Below are 19,497 nucleotides of genomic sequence, written 5' to 3'. Positions count from 1 at the left end.
ACCCCCACTGCCTCTGGCAGACTGGGCTGCAGGTCAGTATTGATGCCCACCAGCATCAGTGGCCATAGCCTGTGCGAGGGAGGGTGGCTCAAGGCTCTGTGGGGCTGGCAGCCTGTGGCTTATCTCCTCCAGGAGCTGCAGAACTCCGCCTCATGTACTGGCTGCATCATGCCTGGGCCGTGCCCAGGAGCGGAGTGTGGTTCCAGACCTGTCACAAACACTAAATAAAAGGGAAAATTGGGGGGCTTCCCTCCACCTTGCTTAGTAAGCAGCCCAGCTCACTCCAACCTGGTTCCTGCTCCCCAAGGACTGTCTGGGGCTTGGTGCAGCCCAGCTCTCCCTGAGGAAGCCCATCCCCATGGAGGCTCAGTGCCTGTTGGACCCTTCCCACTACCTAGATGTCCTCAATCCACTGGCAGACATTGAGCAACCTGTTTGGGGAGCTGATGCTGTGGAGGAGCAGCATGCCATAGGCTTTGCAGTAGGACTGGGTGATGCTCTGGTACCTGGGGCTGGTGGTTTTACTGCTGCAGGGCTAGGCCAGGGCTGCCCTGCTGCTCCTGTGGTGACTGCCAGCCCATGGGGCTGCTGCTGGAGCAGGACAGGGCATGGCAGCAGGACCCCCAGCCCCAGTACTCTTAAGCTCTCTTGCCTGGCTATATCACATATCTGTTATGTGGTGTGCTCCCCAGGTGCTCTCTCTGGAGGTTCACCCCTGTTGGGAGGAACAGTCGGGTGCTGCCTCTGTCCCTGCTGGGGTGCTGAGGGTGCTGGTGGACACCCTGGCCATGGGTGTTGGTCTCCATCCTGCACGAGCCACTGCAACCTGTGCCCCTCAGCGTGGCTGGGCTGGGACCCCCCGATGCTCTGGCACCGGGTGCTGGCAGGTACTGGGGGCTCTGTCCTTCCCGGGGCTCCCAGAGGGAGGGGCAGAGGCTGTGGTGGCATGGGAAGGGCCGGGCATGGTGCCCGCAGGACCCCACAGCCTGGCATTGTCCCCAGTATCCTGGGGCAGGTCCTTGGCCAGGCAGCTTGGGGCAGTCCCTGCTGCCCAGGCAGATGTTTGCCTGCGGCTCCTGGCCCTGCTGCAGGCTCATGGGCACCTTCTGGGTCTGTGCACCCAGCACCGCATTGTGCTGGAGTCACCCCTGTGTCCTGGGTGGCCCTGGCTCCTCCAGGGACTCAGCTGGGAGTGTGCTGGGGGTACCAGCTACGGGCTGAATGTCCTCCTGGAGCCCCGAGCCCTAGGCCAGTGCTTCCTGCTCTGCCACCCCCCAGCTTGTCCCCCCTCTCCAGCAGAGCTGCCCCAAAGGTGCCCTTGGTCGTGGCTGCTGCGCAGACGTGGCCGATGCTGGGGCACTGCAGGCACCTCCATGCCCAGCCCCACAGCTGTGGTCTGTGCGTGGGTGGATCGCACAGGCTCAGCTCAGAGTTTTATATAAAAATGTATTCAAGGAGCTATTTACAATGAGCATGTGGCCAGCGGGTGGGCTGAGCCACGGAGGTGGCTGGGGCAGACCCTCGCTCCCCCAGCGGCCCCAGGGCTGGGGTGGCTGGGCTGGGAGCTGGTGTGCAGCAGCAGCTGCCCCCAACCCAGGGGGAGCCGGGGCTGAGCACCCACCACCCGGCTCGCTCCAGCTGTCCCCGGCTCAGCCAGGACCAGTGTCCCTGGGAGCACCCACCCCTCGGGTCACCCCCCAGCGCTCTCAGATGCCACTGTCTCCTGGGACAGGGTGTCAGGGGAGGCCAGCAGGGCCAGGGCGCAGGCACAGGGCACGGCAGGGATCAGCCCTGGCTGCTGCCGGCTGCGGGGCTGAGCACAGTCTGTCCTGGCAGGGACTATGTGGAGACGTTGATGCGCTGTGAAGCCCGTCGTCGTCGCAGGACACGCAGGGCTGGCCTGCCACGCTGGTGCTGGGGGGAGCTGTGGAGGCAGAGGGGGCTCAGCAGCAGCCACAGGTAGAGCAGGACACAAGCCCAGCACGAGGACACCTTCACCCAGAAGGTTGACCAGCTGCCATGCGTGAAGGTGGTCTCCAGCACGGCGTTCTCGTAGCTGGTGGGAGAGGGCAGGTGTTGGGTGCTGACACGGATCCCGGTGCCAGCTGCAGCCACCCCACAGGGTCACCTCATGGCACAGCAGCCACGTGGCTCTGGGCACGTCCCACCTGCTGTGGAGCTGCCCCAGCCCTGCAGACCCCAGCCCATCTCACTGCAGTGCACGGCTGCTCTTGGTGGAAGCAGTGCCTGTCTGTGGGCGCAGAGCCATGTGCCTCCCCAGCAGGCACTGGCTCGGTGACGCTGGCACTGCCTGGAGCACGGGGCCAGCGAGGAGTGCAGTGCTGCAGGCTGAGTCCACGCGGGGAGCAGCTTGGAGCTGGTGGGGTGACGATGCTGACGGGGTGATGCTGCTGACAGGGCTGCAGTCCAGCCCGGGTGGTTGCACTAGCAAGAGGGAAGGGGAGCAAGAGCAAGGAGGGCTGGGCAGCAGCGCAGGGCCCTACCTGAACCAGTTGGTGAGGGTCATCATGACGTAGAGCGAGGCGAGGAAGAAGACGAAGTGGAAGGCTGAGTAGCTGTAGACCACCCGGTCCCGCTCGTCCTGGATGAGGCACTGTCCCCTGGCAGGCTCCTCTACTTGCTCACACGTCTGCTCAGCGCCTGTGAGAGCACAGGGGCATGGCAGCTCCTGCACACCCTCCTCACCAGCACCGCAAGGCTTGCACACATGCACCTGAGGACAGGCTCTGCCCACCCACCAGGACCCCCACCCTGCACCCACCTCTCAGCTCTTCCTCCATCTTCTCGGGGCAGCAGAAGCAGCAGGAGGGTTCCTGCAGAGACAGCAGTCTGGTGGCAACTGCTGCCAGGGCAGGGCTGCCTGGCCCCATGGCCACTGCTGCAGGGCTGAGCCCTGCCGCAGGATCTGGCCCTGCCTGGCACTGGGGCTGCCTGGCTCCAAGGAGCCGGCGCAGGCTGGGGTGTGCCATGAGAAGCCCCCCATGCTTGGTTGGACAAACCTGCCCCAGGCCCTGCGTGGGGATGGGGGCTTGGGATGGCAGGTGTGGGGTGCCTGTGGCTGGAGGACACAGGGCACAGCTGGGCAGGGGGAACATCTGTACTCACTTTGAACTCGAAGCTGTACACTTTGACCATCCAGAGGGGACCGAAGACCTCGGCAAGGTAGGAGGCCTCATTGCTGTGCCCGAGAGAGAGGCAGAAATCATAACATGGGCATCCACCACCCTGTGCCAGGCCCCCAGCCCACCCCATGGATCCAGCATGGCTGCAGGAGACCTGCTGTGCCATGCCTGGGGTCACTGCGCTGCCCCTGCCCATCCACCGGTGCCCCACCTGCTGTGGCCCTGCCACCCCTTGGGACATCCCCGACTCTGCTGGCCGTGCCACATGCTGAGGGCACAGTCCCTGTGTGGGGCGGGCCGTGCTCAGAGGGGACGGTTCTACAGGTGCTCTGCCCCCCGCACCCCGTGCTGCAGGCACACGCACCATGCAAAGAGCACGCAGGCGTACATGATGGCAGCCCCCAGGACAGCGACGGTGGTGTCCTCCGCCTGCAGCTCGTCCTGCCGGACGCCCGGGAAGCAGACGGTGAGGTTCTGCCCCTTGTAGAGCACTGCGGGGAGGTGGAGGTGAGATGGGCGTACACCCCGGTGGGGGGGCTGCTGGCAGCAGATGGGAGCACCCACCTCTCTCCGGGGGACGGCTGGACAGCGCAGAGAAGGTGAGGTACATCACGTAGCAGCTGATGATTGAGGACTGCAGCAGCCCTGACCGCGGCTGCTCTGCAAGGGTGGGGTCAGAGGTGTCCATGGAGCCCCTAGAGCACCATGAGCGGGCAGATGGGCTCTGCATGGGCCCCGGGAAACCCCCTCCCCTGCTCAGCACCCTGTGCCATGGTGCAGAAAGGATCAGTGGGAGCCCTGCGGAGCTGGGTCCTCCCTGGGTGCCTGAGCGCTGGCCCTGAGCTGGGAGCCCCCGGCCACCCCCCAGCCCCAGGACACAGCCAGCCCTGCGATGTGGCAGCCTGTGCCGTGCCGTACTCACTAAGCCGCACGCAGGGTGTGATGGAGATGAAGGACATGATGCCGCAGAGGCTGCCGTTGATGGTGAGCAGTGCCTTGTTGAGGTGGCAGGCGGCAGGGTGGGTGTAGTACTTGTAAAGGAAGGAGAAGGCGGCAGAGGCAAGGGTGTAGAAAGCGGCCGTGGCCAGCAGCATGGCCAGGTACCAGCACTTGTCCTGCGCAGCGCCGGTCAGCCTGCCGGGAGAGCGGGTGAGGGTCTGCAGCGGACAGGCACGCAGTCGGCGCCCCAGCATCCCGGCACTCACCAGTTCTTGTTCCAGGTGTGTGCAAAGGCAGTGATCAGCACCAGCTGGATGAGGATGAAGGCGAAGCCCCCGCAGACACCCATGTAGTGCCAGACTGGGGGGGGACAGGGCAGAGAGGGAGCTAGCACAGGGCCATGGGCAGGGGTCCAGGTGCCAGCTCAGGCAGGGTGGGGGACGTACCTCGGATGAAGGTGTCCTCAGGGATGAAGAAGCTGGCGGCACAGAGCCCCACCAGCACCAGCAGCTTCGGGAGCCAGAACCTGTGGGGCAGGGAGCATCAGGGAGACAGGACCTGGCAGCCCCCCGCAGCCCCATCCTGCACCCCGCCCCTGTACCCGTTTTGGAGCTGAGCACGGCAGTCGGCGCTGGAGCGCACGTTGAGGAGCAGGGCAGCCTGCGCCAGGTGGAAGCAGGCGGTGCCGAAGCAGACCCGGTACACGGCCGAGGAGCCCACCAGCCGCTCGCAGTCTGTGCCCACAGGCAGGTGTTCGCACAGCACCACCGAGAAGGGCACCTGCAGGCACAGCAAGTGCTGAGATGGGGCTGCTGGTGTGCCCAGCACCCTTTGGTGCCCACAGTACCCAGCACCCCTGGACTCCTGACACCCCCAGAATTCCCAATACCTTCTCCATCCCCAGCACCCAGGGTGCTGGGCAAGTCATGCATCTTCAGTACCCGTGGCACCCCTTCCCCTCTGACATGTCCAGCACCCTTGGCACTCCTAGGAGCCCTGTTATTCCCAGTAGCTGCAGTATGCCAGTACTCCAGGCTCCCGTGCCAAATCTGGCACCCCCAGTGCTCCTGGGACACCTAAGTGCCCCTGGGATGCCTGGCACCCCCCACCCCCAGTGCCTCTGAGACCCCCAGCACCCCCAGGACCCCTGGCTCCCCAGCACCCCGGGTATCCCAGCTCCCATTGTCACCTTCTCCCTAATGGCCTGGGCCACGGTGCGGGACAGCATGAGGCAGCACACAGCAGAGGCCAGGACATGCAGTAGCGTGTAGAGGATGCGGGTGCTTGTGGACACACGGAGCCCGCGGCAGGAGCTGCAGCCACAGCCGCAGGCGCAGCACAGCTGGGGGGAGCATGGTCAGCAGGGATCCCAACGGGCCAGAGCTGACACCCCAGCCTGGCCTGGCACCCCCACCCTGGTCCAGCACAGCCCCCAGCCCTGGCAGTCCCCTCAGTCTCACCTGGCAGAGTAGGGAGTGCAGGAGGCGGCCGTGTGCCCGTGTGCCCGCCATGGCCCGGCTTGGCTTTGCTTGCCCCCCCCCACACCCTGATGGGATTAGGGGGATTGTCGGCTCGGCCCGCCCCACCATCTGCTCACTGCTACCTCCTGGCAGCCACCAGCGGGGCACTCTGTGGGGAGCCTGTCCAGGGTCCACCAATGATCCCTGGCCATGGAGATGCCTGCTTGGGACCCTGGCCCCTCGTTGGGCAGGATGAGGCCACGGCAGCCAGCTGGGGCACAGGTGGCATGTGGGGAACCACGGGGTGCTGTCCCCTGTGTGGGGATGGCTGGTCTCAGAGCGGTGCCGTGGTGCAGCGTGGCTGGGGGTCATGGGGGTACCAAAGGGCTGGGATGGTGCAAAGGTACCCACGGGCACCAAGGCACCCAAGGGACACGGGCACCCCGCGGGGCAGGAGGATGGCATGAGGTGCATCCAGCTGGGAAGCAAGACCTCCCTAGAGTGGGCAGGAGCTGGGGAAAAGCCGGGGGAGGCAGGGGGCACGTTGCCACCGCAGAGGCCCTGTGCGGGGGCTTGCTGGTCTGGCGTCACCCTCCCTCAGCTCCTTGGCAGCTCGAGGTGTGGGTGTTGGGGCTGCGGCTGCACAGGGCTCACCCCCCCGCCGGGGCTCTCCCTGTTCCTGCTCTCCCCCGCAGCCAGAAGGCAAGGGTGGGCAGGAGGTGGGAGGGCACAGAGCCAGGACAGCTGACCCTGGCAGCCAAAGGGACAGTCGGTGACACAGCGTTGTCCTTGGCGCTGAGGCTGGAGGCAGAGGAAGGGTTTTGGCTGCCAGCACGGCTGTTGCTTGGAGACTGGCTGGGCACTGGGCCGCTGGTGGGAGGCGATGAGCGCCTGCCTTCACGGCGCTGGGATTGGGTTTGGTTTTCCCCTTTCCTTCACAGGTTAATCTGTCTTTATCTCAGCTCATGACTTTTCTTTTTTTTTGCTTTTGCTCTTCCTCTTCTCTCCCCTTCACACTGCGGTGTGGGGGGAACGTGAGCACTGGTGTGGGTGCCAGGCTGCTGGCTGCGGTCAGCCCACCCCAGGATCCCACGGGACATCTCAGGTGGCCTCATCCCCATGCACATCCCCGCACGTGGAGCAGCAGCGGGAGGCCAGGAACGGGGTGGGGAAAAGGCCCCAGACACTGCCACAAAGGCAGGTGTGGTGCGTGGTACAGCAGGCACAGGAGGCGGAGGAGCTGGCACAGCACTGGCAGACACAGGCAGCATCCAGGTGGCAGCGGAGCTGGCCGGCTGCCGAGGCGGCCCTGGCAGCTGTGCGGCCGGGCAGGGGGGCACGGTCCTCGCACCCACAGCCCTGCGTGCCCACAGACAGCCCCCGGGATGCAGCCACTGCCACACAGCCACCTCCGGCAGGGACACATCCTGCTGCCAAGGTTTCTGGTGGCAGCGCTTCGGCTCCTGCCCCAGCAGCTAGGCAGCTGCACCGGGCACTGCGGGGCCCTCGGCACCCTGAGCCACCCGGTGCCCACACAGTGCGGGGTGCAGCCTGTCCCATGGGGACACCATGTCCCCGTCACGGTGTGGCGGGTGACAGGCAGGGGCAGACCCTGCTCTCCTCGGCCTGTGCCCCACGGCGGGCGGCCGGGCGGGCCCTGGCCTCACCGAGCTCCCGGGGCTGCGCTGCAGGTGGGGCCTGCGAGGCCCGGTGCCGGGGCACACCGGGGGCACGGCCCCGGCCTGGCCGCCCGTACAGCCAGGGCCACCGCGGTGGCACAGGGCCAGCCCCATCCTTCCGCGGCAGGAGCCAAATCGGGCTACTTAACCCTCTTACCCGGCTTAGCTCGGCCGGCGGGCAGCCCGGGGGCGGCGGGCAGGGCTGTGCCCTCCCCGGCCCGGCCCCGGGCCCGGGCCCCAGGCCCGGGCAGCGCCCGCCGAGGCACCGATGCACCCAGCCGGTCGGGCCGGGGCTGCCGCCTAGGGAGCGGCGGCGGAGAAGCCCCGGGGTTGGGGGGGCTCCCCGCAGGGAGGATGACGGAGGGGCCGGACACCGGCACCGGGCCGGAGCCACCGCTCTGGCCCGCCGCTGCCGCCCGCTCGCTGGTTCCGGCGGCGGCGCACGTGACCGGAAGCGGGGGGCTGTGGCGGCCGCGAGCGGAAGCGGAAGCGGGGAGCGGCGGCGGGATGGCGGCGGAGGGCGACGTGGAGCTGGAGCTGGAGACGGAGCCCAACGGCTCCGGTGGCGGCGGCGATGGGGCGGGCGGGCGCGCGGCCGAGAAGCCGCGGAAGCACGACAGCGGCGCGGCCGACCTGGAGCGCGTCACGGACTACGCGGAGGAGAAGGAGATCCAGAGCTCCAACCTGGAGACGGTGCGGCGGGCCGGGGGGCGGGGGGGTGCCGCGGGGCGGCCGGGCCGGGCAGCGCCGTGACTGCGCTCGTCCTGCAGGCCATGTCGGTGATCGGAGACCGAAGGTCCCGGGAGCAGAAGGCGAAGCAGGAGAGGTAACGGCCGCGCTCGCTCGGGGCTCCGGGGGGCCTCCCGGTCTGACATCCCAGCCCTGCCTCGGGAGCTGGGGTGGGTGCCTGGCCCTCTCCCGGAGCACACCCCACGCTGCTGCAGGGGTAGTGACTGGCCACCGGAGCTGGGGGGGCCGTGTCTGTTACTGGAGCGGGACAGTCCTCTTTATCACCGGAGCAGGGGGTGCCGGTCGGTCACTGGAGCAGGGCGGGGGGTCCCATCAGTCACCGGATTGGGCCAGGGGTGCCAGTCGGTCACCAGAGCTTTGCCTGTCTCTTGACCCAGGGAGAAGGAACTGGCCAAAGTGACCATCAAGAAGGAGGACCTGGAGCTGATTGTGAGTAGGGGTGGGACACCAGGCTGGTGCAGCCAATGTCTGGTCACCAAAACTGCACCCAAAGCCGAGGCTGGTGCCCACCAGCGGTGCGGTGGGTGCGCGGCCCTTGCTGCTGACCCCCAGCCCAGCCTGCACCGCCATTCTGCGGCCACTGTATGAGGCTGTGCCTGTTTCCCTGCAGATGACAGAGATGGAGATCTCGCGAGCAGCCGCGGAGCGCAGCCTGCGGGAGCACATGGGCAACGTGGTGGAGGCACTCATCACCCTCACCAACTGAGCGCCGCGCCAGCCAAGCACTCCCTTGCCACACATGAGACTGGCTGGAAAGGGGCTGTGTTACCTTACCCAATAAAGGCACTGCTGGGAGGGGGCTGTTGCTGTGGTCTGCACTGGGTGCCCACCCCTGCCCCACGGGCTGCAAAGGGCTCAAAGGATTGTGCCGGCAGCACCCAGACCCCCCTGCGACTGGCACGGGACATGCCAAGGTGCTCAACAGACCCAGGCACGAGGGTGGGGGAGCAGTGGTGAGCCAGGCGCAGTGAGGGCCACCCTCCTGCACTGTGCCCAGCCCCTTCTTGTGTCTCCTGGGCTGTGCCAGCCTCCCATGGTTCACAGGAAGGTGCAGAACAGGCCGGCTGCGCTCCACAAACATGGCCAAAACATGTAAGAAAACAACCACTTTAATCAAACTGCCCTCCCCAACACGTAGAAAAGCCAAGCCCTGCAGAAAGAGGGTGAGAATCCGGCGTCGCTGCTGTTCCACACCAAAAAAGGGCCCAAACTGACACCAGGGAACGTACAAGCAATAGGAAGATGCTGTGGACCAGACAGGTACAAAAGTCTGCTAATTCCTCCAAAAGTGGGTGCGCTGGGGCCAGGGGTGTTGTTGCACCACTCCCACACAGCCCTGCTGGGTGCTGCCGAGGTGTTCGGGGCGGCTGCTGGTGGGACAGCGGTGCGACCACGGGCCAGGCCAACGTGGACAGGCTGTCATCCCCCACAGCACCCGGAGCAGGGAGCCCACTGGGTCTCCGCAGCACAGGGAGCAGGGCACTTGGGCAGAGGGCTTGGCAGCACACGAGTCCTGGCACAGTGCTGTGTCCCTTGGGTCCCTGGCCAGGCTCCTGGCACTGGCACAGCAGTGCCCTGCCTGGCTGTCAGCCGTGCTGCGCCCTCCTGCCCACTCCCTTAAGTGGTTTTTCGCTTCTTGGCTGAAGGTCTCTCAAAGACATCCCGTACACCCGCTGCTTTCTGCTTAAAGAACTTTGTGTTCTGTGCGCTCTCCTGGCCCCAGGCAGAGTCGAAGGAGGTGGTGTCCTGGTCCACCAAGTGTGTGTACTTCGTCCGCCCCGAGCGCCCGAAGTTCTTGACCTGGGGAGCAGAAGAGCTTGTCAGCAGCTGTCCCGGAAGGACACAGGGACCCGCCACTCCCCCCTCCCAAGGAGCTGCGACCCCTCGGTGTGGCAGGCAGGCCAAGTGCCCTCCAGCCAGCACACTTACCTGCATGACTTTGGGCAGGATGGTCTTGTTGAAGTGGTCCTCGAGGGTTGGGGCACTGAAGTCCCTCTTGTACACCTCCTCATCCTCATCCTGCAGGAGAAGGACACAGCCTGCAAGTTTCCAGCAAGCACTGGCAGAAGTAGGGCAGAGCCACCAGAAGCCGATACTGTTGCTCTGCCAGGGGCTGCTGCAGTACTTAAATCCTATTAACCTAATGCCGAAGGCAGGGGACATGAGCATTGTCCCCCAGGCCTGCCTCTGGTGGCCACCCCTCATGGCCTCTCAGGCCACTTCTCCAGAGCCTGGGCCATAGCTCATGCAGAGCTGGCTTAGTTCTGACAGGGTCTGTCAGCCCAAACAGCAGCATGGGGACAGCTCTGCTGCTTTGACTCAGTCTCAGCCAGGAACGCTCACTGCAGCGTGCTCGGGTGAGGCAGCACAGGCTGTACCAGTCCTCATCGGGCCCCAGATGGCAGCTGTAAGGCAGCAGCTGGCAGGCCACCATGGTGTCACTGCTCACACTCTCCCACCCCTGTTAGTGTCACTGCTTGCCCTCTGCCACAAGAGCTAGCCAAGTTCAGATCACCTCCATCGTTCTGGCCCCACGCCACCTCCAAGGGCTGGCTCTCACCCCAGGGCACCCCCAGCCCCAAGGCACTGCGGTGGGGGCTGCCCATAGGGAGAAGCCGGCCCTGCGCTCTCGCCCAGCGCACAGGCCCAGCCCCTGCTGCCAGCACAGCCATGCCCAGGCCCCGGCGGCAGCACTCACCATGAAGAATGCACCGCGGTGGTAGTACTTCTGCAGGAACTTGTACTTGCCCTTCACTGCCTTGTTGGTGATGACCTTGCCGTTCGCCCGAAGCTCAGCCCGGCGTTCCTCCTCCGTCAGGTTCCGCATGCGCTCGATCTCTGCCTTCTCCTTCTCCATGCTGGGCAAGAGAGAAACCCCTGAGACCCCACGTCCCCACAGCACCTCCCAGGACGGCCGCTGTCACTGTCTGAGGGATTACACCTTTCCTGACTATGGAAGCAAAGGCACCCTGAGGGCAGGCAGTAAGGGAGGGCTCTGGGCACTATGTCTAGCAAAGACTGCTGCGGGCTCTTAGCCTCCTGTCTACACAGACGATACTTACGCTTCTCGTTCTTCACGGTCCCGTTTAATACGCTTCAGCTCACGTACTTTCCAGGCTTCATACTCCTCCTCGTCATTCTCATCATCTGTATCAAGTGCATCCAATGCTGCCAGCGAGCGTTTGTTCTCCTCCAGCTCCTTCTTCGCTTCCTCTTCTACAATCTGCAGCAAGGACCACGCTAAGCTTGCTGTGGTGACCCCCCCCTCCGTCGCATGACCCCCAGCCCTCCCCTTGGCACCTTGAGCGTGTACTTGCGCCTCTCCTCTGCCATCCTCTTTGCCTCCTGCTCCAGCTCCTTCTGCTTCAGGGCTTCTGCTTCTCGCTCCTGAACTGTGATCCGGTCCTTCCTGCAGGCAGAGACCACAACAGCCTTCAGCCTTCCTGTGAGCCAGCACAGCTGCTCAGCTCCTTGCTGACTTCTCCCGCTCCTGCACTGCTGCTGCTTTCAGCCTTCGCTCCCTCTAAGGACGGGCTGAGGCCCAGGGCTCTCCCCCTTCCGGCATCACCCTCACCAGGGCTACCACACTATTCCCCTATGGCTGCGGGTGTGCACACGAGCAACCAAGCCACCAGCTGTGGAGCACAGCCCACTGACAGCTTCCCTTTGCCACCGTGTAGCACTTGCCCAAGGGCTCTGGGCAGACCCCACTGAGACTGTGACCCACAGCCTGACGCCACAGCGACCCAAGGCAGCTGATGAGGGGCTGTCAGTGGAGGGATTGCCCCACACTCCCCGGCTGTGCCCTGGCAGGCTGTGACCATCGCTCCCCCACCCTGGGGGAGGTGAACTGCTGCCCCACAGCAAAGGAAGATGAGACCATGGCAGTGGCATGTGCTCAGCCTCCAGCTCCTAAGTCTTGTGTCCTCGCCCAGGGCAGACCAGCATGGCCGTGTCACCTACTTGCGGATGAAGACAGGTTTGAGACGTGGCTCCATTTCATCCTCGCTGTCTGTGTACTCCTCATACTCGGACTCCGACTCTGACTCTTCTCCAGATCGACCCTCGTCTTCCAACTCCATCACTTCCATCTCCTCGGTTTTCCTCTCCTGTGCTCGCTGACGCATCATCCCACGCCGACGTTCAATCTCCTAATGGAGGCAAACACATGGGAGTCAGACAACCAGCCCCACTATACCTCCCTCTCAGTCTTCTGCCAAAAACATGTGATGTCGAGTGTTGGCTATGAGATGATGCACCCATCCTTCCAGATGCAGGGTGGCCTCTCCCAGCGTCCCATTCCATGCAAGAGGACAATAACCCACCAGTTATGTCACTGCCTGCTCTGACACCTGTCCAGCTGCACCAGACAGGCCACACATCCATGCAAAAGGCAGTTCCAGCCCGTACCACTCAGGGGCTTCCCCATGCCTGTTACTTGGCTCTGCAAGCATACCTCATCATCGATCTCCTCCTCTTCCTCTTCGCTGGTGTCCTCCCGCTCTAGGCGCCAAGCTTCCCCCTCCACCTCTGAATCGCTTTCTCCAACCACTTCAGGCTCCACAATTTTACGGTGTCTTGCCAGCCTGCAACAGACCCCGATTAAACGACGGTGCATCAAATGTAAAAAGGCTACAAGAAGTTGGTTATCCATGAATCATTCCTAACAAGGCCGTGGTGAACACTGGAACTGCCAAGTGTGAGCGAAACCTGACATGTTCTTTTTCCCAGGAGGCTGGAGCAGCCATGCACTGGCAGCTCCTCCCTGCCCATGCACCAAGTAGGAACAGAGTTCTCAGCGGGAAGTCTCCCTGTTACTGGAACTGAAAACAGCAGCACCTCCATGGCAGAAGGCAAACAAGGTTCAGTTACTCCCTGCCCAGAGCATGCTTCCCATGACCCCATCCCTTTCCACTACCCCAGACCTCAGTCCATTACATTAATTTTTATTTCAGAGCCTGTTTTCACCTGCACCCCCCCAGCTGCACCTGGATGTGGGGCTGTGCCCTGGGAAGTGGTGACTCCTGGCTGAAAGGACTGCTCATGGCAGGGCCAGAGGCCCAGGCACAACACGGCACAGACATGAGAAGTCAGAGACTCTCCCACGCTGCCTGGAGCTCGCTCCCAGCTTCTGCCCGGTTCTGCAATTCCCCACTGCAGCACAGCAGAGCAGGCTCCCAGTCTGCCTGCTAAGGCAAACCTGCTGGGAGGCATGGCAGAGGCACAGCTCTCACTGACCCCAGCACTCACCGCTCTTCCACATCTTCGGCAATGCGGTTCTGGAGGCGCCGGAGCCGGGGGTCGTTGGCGAGTTCCTCCTCCTGCTCCTCGGGCTCCACCTCCTGCTCTTTCGCCTTCTTGATGAACTGGAACTCCTCATCCTCCTCCTCCGAGGACTCCATGGGCGCATAATCAGGCCGCTTCCCCGACACATACCGCTTCACCTTCACCTTCTCCATGGAGAGCTCGCCTGCGGGCACCCGGGCCGTCAGGAGGGGCCCCGCGCCCGCCTCCTCCCGCCGCCACGGCTGGGCCCGGGCCGCGGCCCCCCCACTCACCCTTCTCGTTGCGGACGGGCACGGCGCCCGCCGTGGACTGTATCGGCGGCTGCTTCATGAGGGCGCTGGGGACCGCCATGGTGGCGCCGGGAACGGGACAGACAGGAGCCGAGCAGCGCCCGCTGACAACGGCTTCTCGTAGCCGCTCACCCGGAACTGGAATCGCGCCCCCACTTCCGCCGGAAGCAGAACGCAGCCTGCGGCGGGTGACCGGAGGTGATGCTGTGCGCTGGGGTCACTTCCGGGGCGCCGCGCGGCGCTGTGGGTGGTGCGGGCCCCGGTGCTCGGGGCGGGGTCCGGTGCAGGCTGTGCAGGCCCTGCCGGGCCGCGTCGCGTCGCCCCCTCGGCCGTTCTCGTCCCGCGCCGAGCCGGCGGCAGCCCCGGCCGGGAAACTCCCGCTCCGGCGCCTCCCGGCTGGGGACGCGGTGGCGGCGTGTGCCGGGCCCCGCGCTGGGCAGGGGGCGGGTGGGTGCCGGTGCTTGGGGGCGGCCGGCGGCTCCGGGCTCCCGACCCGCGGAGGTTCTTTCCCGGGTGCCGCTTTTCCGCTCTCCACCGTGGCGTTCGGGCGGGGTGGCGGGCAGGGCCGTGGCGCGGCGGGGCAGCGCCGGGGCAGGTTCCCGCTGACCGGCTGGAGGGGCCTGGCGCCCGCCCCGGCCTGCCGCGTGGGGCATGCCCCGCGGGGGGCCTGCGGCGGAGCCTCACCGGTGCCGCGGTGGCTGGGGCCGCCGCTTTAGTGCCCCAGCTGCCGCCCATTGCCTCTCTCGAGTGTGGCTGTGCTTTGCACGCGGCTGGGGTGGCAGTGACAATCCTCAGAGGCTGAGCCGGCCCCTGCTGGTACGGCGGGGGGAGCACAGAGCTTGGCATCACCGGTGATTTCCCTGGGGCCTGGCTGGGCCACGGGACACATCCTGCGCCTGGTGGGATTGCTGAACTCCCCTGGCACAGCCTGGGAAAGCCACTAGAGCCCCCACTGGGCCTGCAGTGTGCCCACTGCCAGCGCAGCTGCTCTCTGGGCAAAGCTGGAGCTGGGCGGTCACTGCCTCTCCAGCCACTGAGCCTTGGCCCTCCTGCTGTGCCTGCTGCCAGCCAGCCCTGCCGAGCCTCTGTGCTGCCACCAGGTCTCCCTCTTGCAGGCACTGGGTTCCCTGCGCAGCCGCATGTCCCACCGCAGCCCTCGGGACAGCCAGTGCCGGGAGACGGGGCTGCTTCTGGTGCAGCAGGGCCCTCCCACCATGCTGTGACATGGGGCTGGGGGAACCCCTGAGCTTCCCCTTGGCACTGCTGAGGTGATGGTGGTGGCGTGTATGTCAGGAAGGGTGAGGGCTGTGCCTGCTTTGTGGCAGGCACGAGGGGTTTTCTGTAAGTGGGTGGGTGCTGCCTGCATCAGTACACGTCAGCCTCGGAGGGGTGTGAGGTTTCGCTGGGGAAAGTTGAGGGCAGAGCTTGGAGCGATTGGCCCGCGTGAGTTGCCCCTGCTCTGGCATCCAGCCGCAGAAGATAAAATTTCTTTTGAAGTTGGGCAAAATTGGGTCACAACCCACCGCAGCCACGTCTGCCATCCTGTGTGCCTTCTCAAAAGAAAGGAAGAGGTTTTATCTTCCAGGAAGTCTGTTTGCTGGCACCCTGCGGCAGGGGGATTTGGGAAGCAGAGGGGCCAGAGCCATGCTTTAACCCCACCCTGCCAGGTGCCTGCCCTGCCTGTGCCGAGGGCTAGCACAGCTGCCCTCGTGGCCGTGTCACAGAGGCCATGTGGGTCAAGGCCAGCGCCGCACATGGCAGCCAGGAAACCCCAAAGCAAGCTTGCTTTTCCAGTTGAGTCAGTGCTGCAGCATGATCCCAAAGGAAGTGCAGGGAGGGAATTCTTTTCCTTTCAACATCCTTGGTTCTAGGCTGGGAGATGTCCCCCCAGGAGGATCTCATTCGGGAAGGGCAGACCCAGTACTGCCCCTCATTGGGTCCCAGCGGTGGCTGCAGAGCCTGAGGCTGGCACAAAGGCAGGCTCTTTCCTAGGGGACTCTCCTCTCGCCCCAGCACCGGGACAATCCTGCTGGGCTGCAGGTGGTGGAGTGGCTGTCCCAGACATGGCGGGTCATGTGGACCAAGCCCCTCACAGCACTGGCTGGCTGTGCCCAGCTGTCCTGGGCTCAGCCCTTGCTGTGGCACTGCGTGACAGCTCTCCCTGCAGTGCCCTCCACAACTGTCCCCCACAACCCCGGTTCTGCCCCAGGCAGAGCTGTGGGCTCCCTCCGGGCCCCCCCCTGCTTCAGTGTGTCGATGCAGCAGCTGGAGGAGCCAGGACAGCCCTGTTAGAGCTGTGCAGGGAGGAGGGACGGGGTGTGTGGCAGGACCCTGGTGCTGTGGGGCTCCTTTGGTGCCCTGTAGCTTGTGGTTTGCCTTGACAACTGAGGCATTAGTAGCTTTATAATCCTACAGCAACTGCAGGTCCCAGCCTTACTCAGGAATGAGCAAGAGCTCATTTGTGTTTCTGGCCTTTATGCCCAGGTGGCAATTAGAGCTCCCGCTCTGTGTTCGATCATCTGATGAGATACTAATCTTGAGGGTTATCACAGTGTGTTCCCACCTAGTGAGTCCTGTGCCACCATGGCAAGGAGCAAGCTTTGACAGGGGACTCGGTGAAACAATTAGACACACCAGTTAAAGGAAAGCTTGGGAATTGCACACAAAGCACCTAATGTCCTGTTCAGGTGAAGCAAAAATAAAGACCTCGGCAAACAGGGAAATGCTTTCGCAGCCTGGCTCAGTTCTGTGACCGCAGGCATTGGAGGCCGTGGTGAAAGGCAGCCCTTGGCCTGCGACGTGTCTTCTCAGCCCTGTGTCCCCCCGAGAGGCACAGCCAGGCTGGAGAAGCCAAATGCCAGCATTGCCCCTCGAGCTGGTGCTGCGGGAGCCATGGGGGGACCCAGCCCCGTAGGCGGGGGTGCAGGAGGTCTCCCCAGGCAGTTTGCGGGGCTGAGCCCCCCGTTCCCAGGGCGGTGCGAGGCTGACTGGTGGGAGAAGTCCAGAGCACGACCAGTGCCCAGCACAGGCCAGCCTGCTCCCCGCTGCTCTGCCAGCTTGCTGGTGAAAACCTGTGCCGGACAGGCTTCGGGCTAGACTGGTGTGCTCGTATCTGTCAGGACCCCCTCCCTGCCCCATCGAAGGCCATGGGCAATTGGGGCTTTTCCTGAAGGGCCACCGGTGGGCTCTCTACCCTGGTGTTCCCTGCACACGCGTGCTTGTGTCACTTGTGTGGAGCCCCCCAGCTGCTGCAGGCCCCGTACGGTGCTGGGGCCGGGCTAAGGTGTCCCTGTACCTGCAGAGCCGCAGTCACAGGGGGCCAGGCGACGGCAGGGTGCGACGCCGCAGCCCAGAGCAGGGGCAGTGCTGTGGCAGGCCCTGGGTCAATACCTTGGCAGCGTTACAGCTGCTGATGACAAAGTCAGAGGCAGATAAAGTTACAGAACCACCCCGAGCTGCTGCTGTTTGTGTCTGCAGCTGTACCGCAGGGCAAGGTCAGGCTGTTTGGGCTGAGTCTTGAGTCCCCTGTGTGTGACCGCAGCGAGATGTTGTGTCTGGGAGTGTGGCCATGAACAGAGCCTCCGGGGCCGGCGGGACCCTGCGGAGCGCAGCTCCTGGCTGGGCCACGGCAGTCCTGGCACCGGGGCCTTCCCGGGAGCCTGCCGGTACCGTCCAGTGGTGAGGAGAGGGGCTGGAGAGATTCCAGGGAAAGGGGACAGCAACCGGAGCGTCAGGAGAGGGTACAGGTGGGTGAAGGGAAGGGGGCTGGGGAAACGTTCGCAGCACAGCAAAGGGGCTGCAGGCTCACCCCTGCCTGCGCCAGCACCAGGGCAGGTTGCTGCGCTCCAGGTAAACATTAAGTTACTGATTTAGTCCCTCTGGCTGTCCCCTGCCTGCCATTGCTGCCCCTTATTTGATTTTCTCCACTGTTTGAGGGCCCTCTGCCCTTCCTCTGCTGGTTCCCCACTCACCGGTCTGTCGCAGGGCAGCGGCACTGCTGCAGTCCTGCTGCAACCCCGAGCCCCCCCCCAGCCTGGGGGTGCCTGCAGGCAGGGGTGCAGCCCCATTGCCACTCTGCCTCCCAGAAAGCTTGGGCAGATGGGCAGTTGCATCACTGTAGGAGCTTGTGCAATCTCTGCAACCCGAAAGCCAAAAATTGACCTGATTTTTCCATGAAAGTAGGTTTCTATTGATTGCGTGTGCTGTCAGGCCATGCTGCATCGTGTGCTTGGTGCAGAGGAGCACGGGGGGGTGTCTCCCCCCTGGCCCTGGTGAGCAGGGTGCCTACAGCGTGGGCTCCAGGGAAGTTACAGGACATCACCTGGCTAGGAATGCCTTGTGGGGAGCTGCTGGCTGGCTTGCAGTGGTGCGCTGCCGGTGTGCCGGGAGTTGCTGCATGGGGCAGCTTGCTCTTGGCCACTACCCGGGAGCATGCTGATGCCTCCAGGACAGCTGAATGTCCAAGAGGATGGTTCGTGGTTGTGGGAGACGTGGCTGCTGTAGCTGCTTAACCTCCTTGCTGCCCCACAGGCAGGGGCTGACGAAAGGGATGCCAGGCAGCCCTGTAAGGTGTGGGGGGCGCAGCAGGCAGCCCTGCTCCTTGCTCTGTCGGCCCTTGGCCCCGGGGCACTGCTGGGCAGGCAGATCCTGATCATGTCCCTGGCTTTGTGCCACGAGCCAGGTGCTCCCGGGTTACAGGCGTTGTCTTTGGCAGGTGTGCGGGGTCAGCGTGCGGGTCCAAAGCCAGTAATTTATGTAAGAGAGATGTTCTTCCTGCCTGCCCGCCCTGCGGCACCGAGATAAGCCCCGTGGTGACAAGGGCCCTTTGTCAGCTCTTCTCCCCAGGGTGACATGTCACTGGGGCCAGGTGCAACAGCTTGTCACCTGTGGGGACACAGCCGCCAGCGCCTAAATGATGCACCCAAAGATAAGGTGTGTGGGTGGGGGGAGGCAGCCTGCCCACCACCCTCTCTCCCACCACGGGGCCAGGGTCTGGCTCAGGACCTGCCCCCAGCGTGGGTCCCCGCCATATAACTGTGGGGTGCTGCCGGCTCGACTGTGCATCCCGATGCTGGCCTGGGGACGACTCCCGACCAGGCTGCGGTGGTCTGGGGGTGAGTGCCATGTGTCCGTGGGGTACCGGGGCCCCCCACCCCGGGCTGCCTGGTGGGACCATGGTCCCAGAGGGTGGTCGTGGGGTACTGCAGCCCCTGTGGCTAGTGGTCTTCAGCAGCAGCTCTCGGGGCCGCCACTGGGGTCAGTGGCTGCCCCTGGGGCGGTGCAGCAGCCAGGTGTCCGCCCTGCAGAACTAACCCACTTTAGAAGAGAAACCTGCCCTGTGCCAGATTTTCTGGGCTGTTCTCAGCATCTCAGTTACCAAGGTGACTGTTTCCTGTGCGATTGCTAATGCTTCATGATCTTGATCATGATATCCGAGTGACTTCCTTTCCTCTGTAAGGAGCCGGAGGACCCGCTCCTGCCCGGGGCTGCCCAGAGCCCTGCTGGGGTGTGGAGAATTCAGGTCAGTTTGGGTTCTGCTGCTTTTGCTTTTTGCGCTTGACCCGGCTCTTGCATTGCTCTTGATGTGGCCCCACACACGCGACGGCCAAGAGCATGTCGTTCTTCACAAATGACCGAAGCCGAGATGAGCCGCAATTCACTTCTCACCTTTTCTCCTTGGTGAAAACCTCTCTCCTGCAACCTGAAACTGGGCTGATGGATTTTCCTTGTGTTGCTGCTCTCCAGACAGTTTTCCATCAGGCTGCCGGCCCCTGGGACCGAGCCCCCACAACATGGGACTTTGCGGGAAGGCCAGTGCTGTTCCCGTTGGCCTGCTTGGGGGACCCCCTGCTCCGGTGGCTGCCGGGGCTGGAACGGGCCGGTGTGGGCAGGTTTGTGCCTGGCCACCCCGTGTCGCAGTGACCCGGTGTGTGCCACGCCGGGCGCGCGG

The 19,497-nt window shown here is 64.3% G+C and overlaps 3 protein-coding genes across 4 annotated transcripts; 1 reads left to right on the top strand and 2 right to left on the bottom strand.

Annotated features, from left to right (window-relative positions):
• Positions 1-1,432: 1,432 nt before the first annotated feature.
• SERINC4 (serine incorporator 4) lies at positions 1,433-6,519 on the bottom strand. Its single transcript, XM_056346126.1, has 12 exons — positions 5,543-6,519; positions 5,272-5,424; positions 4,684-4,862; positions 4,529-4,608; positions 4,349-4,442; positions 4,066-4,277; positions 3,708-3,803; positions 3,508-3,634; positions 3,127-3,199; positions 2,783-2,834; positions 2,505-2,661; positions 1,433-2,056 (listed from the first exon to the last, which is right to left on the bottom strand). The coding sequence occupies exons 1-12, from the start codon at positions 6,014-6,016 to the stop codon at positions 1,840-1,842; spliced, it is 1,914 nt and encodes a 637-aa protein (XP_056202101.1). The 5' UTR covers positions 6,017-6,519; the 3' UTR covers positions 1,433-1,839.
• A 448-nt stretch (positions 6,520-6,967) lies between these two features.
• HYPK (huntingtin interacting protein K) lies at positions 6,968-8,766 on the top strand. 2 transcript variants are annotated; one of them, XM_056346129.1, is made up of 4 exons: positions 7,707-7,914; positions 7,992-8,047; positions 8,349-8,400; positions 8,582-8,766. In XM_056346129.1, the coding sequence occupies exons 1-4, from the start codon at positions 7,729-7,731 to the stop codon at positions 8,675-8,677; spliced, it is 390 nt and encodes a 129-aa protein (XP_056202104.1). In that variant the 5' UTR covers positions 7,707-7,728; the 3' UTR covers positions 8,678-8,766. The 2 variants fall into 2 exon arrangements, with proteins under 2 accessions (XP_056202103.1, XP_056202104.1); XM_056346128.1 differs by lacking the exon at positions 8,582-8,766 and having other exon boundaries at positions 6,968-7,914; positions 8,349-8,408.
• A 298-nt stretch (positions 8,767-9,064) lies between these two features.
• On the bottom strand, positions 9,065-13,706 carry MFAP1 (microfibril associated protein 1). Its single transcript, XM_056346127.1, has 9 exons — positions 13,530-13,706; positions 13,222-13,441; positions 12,428-12,557; positions 11,935-12,122; positions 11,272-11,380; positions 11,034-11,194; positions 10,670-10,829; positions 9,901-9,990; positions 9,065-9,771 (listed from the first exon to the last, which is right to left on the bottom strand). Exons 1-9 carry the CDS (start codon positions 13,606-13,608, stop codon positions 9,589-9,591), a joined length of 1,320 nt encoding a protein of 439 aa, XP_056202102.1. The 5' UTR covers positions 13,609-13,706; the 3' UTR covers positions 9,065-9,588.
• Positions 13,707-19,497: the final 5,791 nt, after the last annotated feature.

The sequence above is a fragment of the Falco biarmicus genome, chromosome 7 (genome assembly GCF_023638135.1).
Source record: "Falco biarmicus isolate bFalBia1 chromosome 7, bFalBia1.pri, whole genome shotgun sequence".
Classification (NCBI taxonomy): domain Eukaryota; kingdom Metazoa; phylum Chordata; class Aves; order Falconiformes; family Falconidae; genus Falco; species Falco biarmicus.
This window is presented reverse-complemented; position numbering and strand designations above follow the sequence as displayed.